The following is a 10,119-nucleotide window of genomic DNA, read 5'->3' on the forward strand; positions in this document are numbered from 1 at the left end:
TTGTACGTTGCAGGTTCATGAGGTTGAAGTGCTTACAGAGTAGCATACAGAGAGAAAGAACTACCTGATGAATACACCGAGAAATGGGAAACACCTTTCGGTGTATGGGAGCCGTTTAACAACTTACAGGCTTCCTGTCCCCGTTAAGGTCACAGTGGCCCCTCAGGTAAACTCAAGTAAATAGTTTAAATACCCAGGAATTGTACGGTAATTAATGGAGCGCTGCCAGCCGTAGAGCACGGCGCCAGGTGAAGCAGCAGCAGCAGCAGGTGTCGTACGGCGGAGGGCGCGGCCGGGGGAGAGCTAACAGCAGTAGACTACGGTACTGTTAACATTACCATCGCTGACCCGCCGTCGCCGCCACGCTAGCGCCCCCCTCCGCCTGGCTCCTGACTTAACTACCACGTAGCTGAGGCAATTTGCGCCCTGCTCGACGAGTGACGCCCGTGATATAGGCGGGAACACCGTCTCTGTTACCTCAAGTAGGCTACGGCCCCGCCACCATGGCTGACGGTAAGTGACTACGTCACGGGCCATGGCTGACGGTAAGTGGCTCCGTCACGGGCCATGGCTGACGGGTAAGTGCCTGCGTCATGGGCCATAACTGACGGTAAGTGCCTGCGTCACGGGCCATGGCTGACGGGAAAGTGGCTCCGTCACAGGCCATGGCTGACGGGTAAGTGGCTCCGTCACGGGCCATGGCTGACGGGTAAGTGCCTCCGTCACGGGCCATGGCTGACGGGTAAGTGCGTCCGTCACGGGCCATGGCTGACGGGTAAGTACCTCCGTCACGGGCCTTGGCTGACGGGTAAGTGCGTCCGTCACGGGCCATGGCTGACGGGTAAGTGGCTCCGTCACGGGCCATGGCTGACGGGTAAGTGCCTCCGTCACGGGCCATGGCTGACGGGTAAGTACCTCCGTCACGGGCCATGGCTGACGGTAAGTACCTCCGTCACGGGCCATGGCTGACGGTAAGTGCCTCCGTCACGGGCCATAACTGACGAGTAAGTACCTCCGTCACGGGCCATGGAATGCATGTATTATATTCAATTAAACGAGAAAAATTATTACAAATATCCACGATGGTGGTCTAAGACAGACGTGACAGAATACTAATTGTTTGACATTACATTACATTAGTTTTCCTATCACCAAATGCCCCTCCCTCCCCCCACCCCTGGTGACATACCAGTGAATGGGTACCCAGGAGTTAAGTCAACTTATTATGGGGTTGCATCTTGGAATGGGTCAGTTGTTCTACTTTCAGGGGATCTCGATCGATACCCATCTTTGCCGTGACGAGGGCCTACATGTCGACCCGTCTTGCCGTGACGTGGGGCCCACACGTCGACCCGTCTTGCAGTGACGTGAGCCTACATGTCGACCCGACTTTGCCGTGACGAGGGCCTACATGTCGACCCGACTTTGCCGTGACGAGGGCCTACATGTCGACCTGTCTTTGCCGTGACGTGGGCCCACATGTCGACCCGTCTTTGCCGTGACGTGGGGCCCACATGTCGACCCGTCTTTGCCGTGACGTGGGCCCACATGTCGACCCGTCTTTGCCGTGACGTGGGCCCACATGTCGACCCGTCTTTGCCGTGACGTGGGGCCCACATGTCGACCCGTCTTGCCGTGACGTGGGCCCACATGTCGACCCGTCTTTGCCGTGACGTGGGCCCACGTGTCGACCCGTCTTTGCCGTGACGAGGGCCTACATGTCGACACGTCTTGCCGTGACGTGGGGCCCACACGTCGACCCGTCTTTGCCGTGACGTGGGGGCCACATGTCGACCCGTCTTTGCCGTCACGTGGGCCCACATGTCGACCCGTCTTTGCCGTCACGTGGGCCTACATGTCGACCCGTCTTTGCCGTCACGTGGGCCCACATGTCGACCCGTCTTGCCGTGACGTGGGGGCCACATGTCGACCCGTCTTTGCCGTCACGTGGGCCCACACGTCGACCCGTCTTCCCGTGACGTGGGCCGACATTGTTCCATGTTCTACCTCCGACTGATATGTTTAACCCCTTATATATAGCCCCTGTGTTAAACACGTCGTCCCATGGGCCAGTTGAGTTATCTCAGATAATAGAGGGTCCTGCTGCCTGGGGTTATCACAGTGAACCTTTATACACTCTCAAGACACCTACCCAACCACTTGGGCTGGACGGTGGAGTGCCGGTCTCGCTTCACGCAGGTCGTCGTTCAATTCCCGACCGTCCAAGTGGTTGGGCACCATTCCTTTCCCCAGTCCAATCCCAAATCCTTATCCTGACCCCTTCCAAGTGCTATATAGTCGTAATGGCTTGGCACTTTTCCCCTGATAGTTTCCTTGCCTTCTCAAGGCACTTGACATCCAGAGAATGGTACCATAACTATGCTGTATAATCCATGAGGATATCTCACGGGAAGGATAATAATAAATTGGTTGTGGAGCATTATATCCCATTGGGACGAACAATTATGTTCAAACTTTAGGATTTTCTTGTGCAAAGAACTCGTCATGAGAAAGATTTTTTTCAGTTTAATTTCACAATTGTGTTATTATAGTGGTCTACGTCCTTGACACACAATCAAGGATCCCGGATCTGATCCCCCAGAAATGGTTGGGCATGTTTCCTCACAACTGATGCACCTGTTCACCTCGCAGTACATGGGCATCTGAGAGTAAGGAAACTGTTGTTAAGAGTGAAATTCAACTTAGGTCTTCCTGTAATGTTTCCTTAACTGTTTTACTGTAGAAATACTGCATTCTGAAGTGGATCTTGGTATCCATTGAGGGTAGTTATGAGCGGTTTAGGTATAAGGTGATCACAAGTGATGATGCAGATAGTGATGATGGTGACGGTAGTGATGGGGATGGTGGTGATGATAAGATAAAGACATTAACAGTATAATTACTATGACAATACTAACTTTGGTATCTCTGTGTTGCAGCGTTTATGGTGACCTCTGCGGCCTCGTCTCGCAGCTACGGGTGAGTGTCAGCTGCTAGCTCTGTTGGGGGTGGAGGAGGACCTACCTGCAGGAGGGGGACCTACCTGCAGGAGGGGGACCTACCTGCAGGAGGGGGACCTACCTGCAGGAGGAGGGGGACCTACCTGCAGGAGGAGGGGGACCTACCTGCAGGAGGGGGACCTACCTGCAGGAGGAGGGGGACCTACCTGCAGGAGGAGGGGGACCTACCTGCAGGAGGAGGGGGACCTACCTGCAGGAGGAGGGGGACCTACCTGCAGGAGGAGGGGGACCTACCTGCAGGAGGAGGGTGACCTACCTGCAGGAGGAGGGGGACCTACCTGCAGGAGGAGGGGGACCTACCTGCAGGAGGAGGGGGACCTACCTGCAGGAGGAGGGGGACCTACCTGCAGGAGGAGGGGGACCTACCTGCAGGAGGAGGGGGACCTACCTGCAGGAGGAGGGGGACCTACCTGCAGGAGGAGGGGGACCTACCTGCAGGAGGAGGAGGACCTACCTGCAGGAGGGTCCTTGGAGTAAGGACACCTAATACTGCGGCAGCTAAACATGGTGAATATATCCTGTTCTCTCTCCCTCCTACAGACACTCGCCCCACGTCGACTGTAACTCAGCGCTGGCCCTACTGGGGTTTATCCTCTTCATTGACATCCTCAGGGTGAGTTGCCATGCTCAGGGTGAGTTGCCATGCTCAGGGTGAGTTGCCATGCTCAGGGTGAGTTGCCATGCTCAGGGTGAGTTGCCATGCTCAGGGTGAGTTGCCATGCTCAGGGTGAGTTGCCATGCTCAGGGTGAGTTGCCATGCTCAGGGTGAGTTGCCATGCTCAGTGTGAGTTGCCATGCTCAGGGTAAGTTGCCATGCTCAGGGTGAGTTGCCATGCTCAGGGTGAGTTGCCATGCTCAGGGTGAGTTGCCATGCTCAGGGTGAGTTGCCATGCTCAGGGTAAGTTGCCATGCTAGGGTGAGGATGGGGTGACGCCTACTCCCGCGTTCCTCTCAAATTTGTATAGTAACCTTCTTCTGTGTGGTACTGTATCAAGGGCTTTTAGGCAGTCCGGAAATATGCAGTCTGTCCAGCCTTCTCTCTTGCCTGATTTCCGTTACCTTGTCATAAAACTACAGGAGGTTCGTGATTTCCCTTCCCTAAAGCCATGTTCTTGTTCTTTTCCAAACCCATTTCTTTCTAAGTGTGAAACTAGTCATAACCTTATCATTCTTTCAAGTACTTTGCAGGGGAATGCTTGTAAGCGACTCTGGTCTGTAGTTAAGCGATTCATCTCTATCTCCTTTCTTGTAGATTAGCACCACATTAGCCTCCTTCCAGCAGCTGGACAATACCACCCTTGTAAGGGTCTCGTTAAAGATTAGCATTAGAGGTATGCTGAGGGCCTGTGCTGCTTCTTTTAACACCCATGGTGATATTCTCTCAGGTCTAGTAGCTTTCATGGTGCCCCAAAGAATGAGGTGATTTGATAAAATACTATGCCCAAGATTACCATCAGAGTGCCGGCGGGCTGATGGGCAAATAGCCTCGGCTACCATCAGCTTTTGTCCGGTCGTGATGGTCGAGTAGATTAGGTGCCCTGTACACCAGTTGCAAAATGCTCCTGGCAGTATGGGTTCGAGTCACTTCTGGGGTGTGAGTTTTCAGTTGCATGTATGCCTGGGGCCCATTCAGGCTTGTTATTATATATATATAATATATATATATATATATATATATATATATATATATATATATATATATTAATAATATTAATATATATATATATTAATATATATATATATATATATATATATATATAATATAATATAATATATATATATATATATATATATATATATATATTATATTATATATATATATATATATATATATATATATATATATATATATATAATATAATATAATATATATATATATATATATATATATATATATAATATTATATGTATGTATGTATGTATGTACTGTATATATTATTATATGTATATATAATAATGTTTATTAAATTATTGATTGCTACTTGCTTACATATACTTCACTGTATATATTTCAGGCATGAAGTGCATTGAATGTTCCTTTGATTATGCCCCATATAAGTACCACTTCACACAGGACATTGTGGACTACGTCACCGCAGAAAAAGAGGCCGCCCTCGCGAGGAAAAAAAGGTGGACGGACGGCCGTGTGCTGTGGGAAAATGGAAGCAATTGGGAGGATGAACCGGACATTCTAACCTTCATTAGCGAAGGAGGCAGCGAACATCTTTACGACGCCCTACCAAGTATTCTCGGCCCTCTGGTGGTGAGTTGGCCAACATCTCGGCCCTCTGGTGGTGAGTTGGCCAACTTCTCGGCCCTCTGGTGGTGAGTTGGCCAACTTCTCGGCCCTCTGGTGGTGAGTTGGTCAACTTCTCGGCCCTCTGGTGGTGAGTTGGCCAAATTCTCGGCCCTCTGGTGGTGAGTTGGTCAACTTCTCGGCCCTCTGGTGGTGAGTTGGCCAACTTCTCGGCCCTCTGGTGGTGAGTTGGCCAACTTCTCGGCCCTCTGGTGGTGAGTGTGCCCAACACACCTCATGGCTTCTGTACTAAGGGCCTACCTGGCGTGCTTTTAACAAGACTTATCTCAATTATCATAATTATAACGGGAAATAAATGAAGATAATCCGTGATACAACTCATTAATTAAAGAATTTGTCACATTAAAACTAAAACCTGTTTAATATATGTTGGCTAAGTATGTTATTTTATAAATACATATGCAATTTATGTAATGGATATAAAAACAGCGTTAGTGTGTCAACACCGACTCCTGATTTCACGTTACTAGACACCACGTGAACTTAGAGGACTCAACATGACCTCATAGTACCCCTTAAGTGACCCTACAAGACACCCATACTACCCTTCCCCCCTGCTCCTCCTCCTCCTCTAACCTGACCCCAGCCATTAACTAAGAGTGCCACGTCTCCTGCAGGAGGAGTGGCAGTCAAGGGCGGACGCTGAGGGCGAGTGCCTCCAGCGGAGAGTGTGCCACGCTAACTGGGTGCTGGCTCGGCACTATGGCACTGCTGGCCGGGTTATAGCTACGCTACTGACGTGAGTCATCATCCTCCAGCCCTTGTTGACTGGTTTGTTGATGTGTCTCGTCTGGTGGTGCAACTCTTTGCTCACTCCATTGAAGAATTTGTAGCTAATTGTTCTGGTGTCTGTCGTAAATGACACGACAATGTTATTTTTAATATTCTGTGTGTTAATGCAGTAACTTTAAATTAATAATAACAGTGGTAGGAATAGATTAACCTTATAAATAATATTAACAATTACTACATTAATTTTCTCTTATTTAACGTTAATTCGTTTCCCTTTTTATCATTACTGTTTCCCATTTTTTATCATTACCTAGTTTCCCATTTTCTATCATTATACAGTAGTCTGCATTTATTTGGTTGTGTCAGTGCTAATAAGAGGTAGAAGAATAACACCTCCCTCGCTTCCTCTCACTGTAATATGCAGTATTTAAACCATTTGTGCCACCAACACCTTTGTCACTCGCTCACAGGACGGGTATGGGGTCCACTACCACTCACAGGACGGGTATGGGGTCCACTACCACTCACAGGACGGGTATGGGGCCCCCACTACCACTCACAGCACGGGTATGGGGCCCCACTACCACTCACAGGACGGGTATGGGGTCCACTACCACTCACAGGACGGGTATGGGGTCCACTACCACTCACGGGACGGGTATGGGGTCCACTACCACTCACAGGACGGGTATGGGGTCCATTACCACTCACAGGACGGGTATGCGTCCACTACCACTCACAGGACGGGTATGAGGGCCCACTACCACTCACAGAACGGGTATGGGGTCCCACTACCACTCACAGGACGGGTATGGGGTCCCACTACCACTCACAGGACGGGTATGGGGTCCACTACCACTCACAGGACGGGTATGGGGTCCACTACCACTCACAGGACGGGTATGGGGTCCACTACAACTCACAGGACGGGTATGGGGTCCACTACCACTCACAGGACGGGTATGGGATCCACTACCACTCACAGGACGGGTATGGGGTCCACTACCACTCACAGGACGGGTATGGGGCCCCACTACCACTCACAGAACGGGTATGGGGCCCCACTACCACTCACAGGACGGGTATGGGGGCCCCACTACCACTCACAGGACGGGTATGGGGCCCCCACTACCACTCACAGGACGGGTATGGGGCCCCACTACCACTCGCAGGACGGGTATGGGGCCCCACTACCACTCACAGGACGGGTATGGGGGCCCCAATACCACTCACAGGACGGGTATGGGGTCCACTACCACTCACAGGACGGGTATGGGGCCCCACTACCACTCACAGGACGGGTATGGGATCCACTACCACTCACAGGACGGGTATGGGGTCCACTACCACTCACAGGACGGGTATGGGGCCCCACTACCACTCACAGGACGGGTATGGGGTCCACTACCACTCACAGGACGGGTATGGGGCCCCACTACCACTCACAGGACGGGTATGGGGTCCACTACCACTCACAGGACGGGTATGGGACCCCACTACCACTCACAGGACGGGTATGGGGTCCACTACCACTCACAGGACGGGTATGGGATCCACTACCACTCACAGGACGGGTATGGGATCCACTACCACTCACAGGACGGGTATGGGGTCCACTACCACTCACAGGACGGGTATGGGGCCCCACTACCACTCACAGAACGGGTATGGGGCCCCACTACCACTCACAGGACGGGTATGGGGGCCCCACTACCACTCACAGGACGGGTATGGGGCCCCCACTACCACTCACAGGACGGGTATGGGGCCCCACTACCACTCGCAGGACGGGTATGGGGCCCCACTACCACTCACAGGACGGGTATGGGGGCCCCAATACCACTCACAGGACGGGTATGGGGTCCACTACCACTCACAGGACGGGTATGGGGCCCCACTACCACTCACAGGACGGGTATGGGATCCACTACCACTCACAGGACGGGTATGGGGTCCACTACCACTCACAGGACGGGTATGGGGCCCCACTACCACTCACAGGACGGGTATGGGGTCCACTACCACTCACAGGACGGGTATGGGGCCCCACTACCACTCACAGGACGGGTATGGGGTCCACTACCACTCACAGGACGGGTATGGGACCCCACTACCACTCACAGGACGGGTATGGGGTCCACTACCACTCACAGGACGGGTATGGGGGCCCCACTACCACTCACAGGACGGGTATGGGGGCCCCACTACCACTCACAGGACGGGTATAGGACCCCACTACCACTCACAGGACGGGTATGGGGGCCCCACTACCACTCACAGGACGGGTATGGAGGCCCCACTACCACTCGCAGGACGGGTATGGGGTCCACTACCACTCACAGGACGGGTATGGGGCCCCACTACCACTCACAGGACGGGTATGGGGTCCCACTACCACTCACAGGACGGGTATGGGGTCCACTACCACTCACAGGACGGGTATGGGGTCCACTACCACTCACAGGACGGGTATGGGGCCCCACTACCACTCACAGGACGGGTATGGGACCCCACTACCACTCACAAGACGGGTATGGGGTCCACTACCACTCACAGGACGGGTATGGGACCCCACTGCCACTCACAAGACGGGTATGGGGTCCACTACCACTCACAGGACGGGTATGGGGACTTGCATAATAAAAGGAACTAAAGTGTAAACACTGACCCTCTTCCCGCCAGGAGGATGGTTGAAGGCGCCTCAGGAGGCGGGAGGATGGCAGCGGTGGCAGGGAAGGCGGGAAGACGCCTCCACAGTTGCGAGTCATTCCCCGCCTGTCCTCGGCCGCCGACCCTCTCTCTCAACGCCACCGAACGCTCTTGAAGGTGTATAGGGGAACTCCACGCCCCCCTAGTGGGTCTCCACGGCCCCTAGTGACTCTCCATGCCCCCTAGTGACTCCACGCCCCCTAGTGGCTCTCCACGCCCCCCTAGTGACTCTCCACGCCCCCTAGTGACTCTCCACGCCCCTAGTGACTCTCTGCGGCCCCTAATGATGGTTCCCAGCCGACGTGAACCCCCTAATGCCAGGGGAGACGTCTAGATCGACGCGGCGCCGATGCTTCACCTGCTGTACATGTGACTTTTTACATTTCATTCAATAAAAATATGCCAATGACCATATATATTGTTCATTATGTACACCCCACATAATATAATATATATAATAATATTCTGCTCTGTTTTCGGTTAAGTGTTGATGAGGTTCAACGAATGGAAACTTGTTTCTGGCGGGTCGGCGTTCGAGCCACGATGGTCCCATTGGTTAGGCACCGTCCCTCACTCTTCGTCATTCTATCCTAGATCCCATCCTGTCCTATTCTAACTCGTATCGTGGCCTCATATCCCACCACCTATCCTGTCCTGATATTTCAACTTCCAGTCTGTCCTCCTGTCTGGGCTCCTGTCTTGCCTTTCTGCCTGGGACAGGGATGAGGAGTGGGGGAGGGGGAATTGACAAGCTGCCGGCTTCCTGTTCCTCGTTAAGGCCACCATGGATATCGTAATATCTGGGTCGAGGACTAACTCTTGTAACAAGTGGGTAGTTAGTGCAAAAAGCTGTTTTTTTTTTTTTATTCCTCGGTGACTTTGAATCTTTTGGGGTCATTATGTTGCATCTTTACTGCCGATACAGCGCCGGCCTCGCTTCTTGCAAGGTCGGAGTTCGATCCCCGCTGGTCCAACTCGGTGGGCACAGTATATCCAAGAGTAACGTTAATTCAACGTTGAATTAACCTTGGTGCAAAGTTTTTTTTTGGAATGGGGGGGGGGGTATGTTGGCCATTGGGTTAAATGAGGGGCAACGTTTGGGCATTGTCTTCATATCCCAGCTTCTTGACCTCATATCCCAGCTTCTTGACCCCATATCCCAGCTTCTTGACCTCATATCCCAGCTTCTTGACCCCATATACCAGCTTCTCGACCTAATATCCCAGCTTCTCGACCTAATATCCCAGCTTCTTGACCTAATATTCCAACTTCTTGACCTAATATCCCAGCTTCTTGACTAATATCCCAACTTCTTGACCTAATATCCCAACTTCTTGACCT

At 52.2% G+C, this 10,119-nt stretch overlaps 1 protein-coding gene across 4 annotated transcripts; it reads left to right on the forward strand.

Annotated features, from left to right (window-relative positions):
* LOC123756558 (uncharacterized) lies at positions 1-9,194 on the forward strand. Of its 4 annotated transcripts, none has more exons than XM_069329301.1 (6): positions 1-176; positions 2,940-2,979; positions 3,561-3,633; positions 5,095-5,283; positions 5,955-6,076; positions 8,752-9,194. In XM_069329301.1, exons 1-6 carry the CDS (start codon positions 68-70, stop codon positions 8,891-8,893), a joined length of 675 nt encoding a protein of 224 aa, XP_069185402.1. In that variant the 5' UTR covers positions 1-67; the 3' UTR covers positions 8,894-9,194. The 4 variants fall into 4 exon arrangements, with proteins under 4 accessions (XP_069185402.1, XP_069185403.1, XP_045595767.1 ...); XM_069329302.1 differs by having other exon boundaries at positions 65-166; XM_045739811.2 differs by lacking the exon at positions 1-176 and adding an exon at positions 273-513.
* The last annotated feature ends 925 nt before the right edge of the window (positions 9,195-10,119 follow it).

Source organism: Procambarus clarkii, chromosome 22, assembly GCF_040958095.1.
Source record: "Procambarus clarkii isolate CNS0578487 chromosome 22, FALCON_Pclarkii_2.0, whole genome shotgun sequence".
In the NCBI taxonomy this organism is placed as follows: Eukaryota; Metazoa; Arthropoda; class Malacostraca; order Decapoda; family Cambaridae; genus Procambarus; species Procambarus clarkii.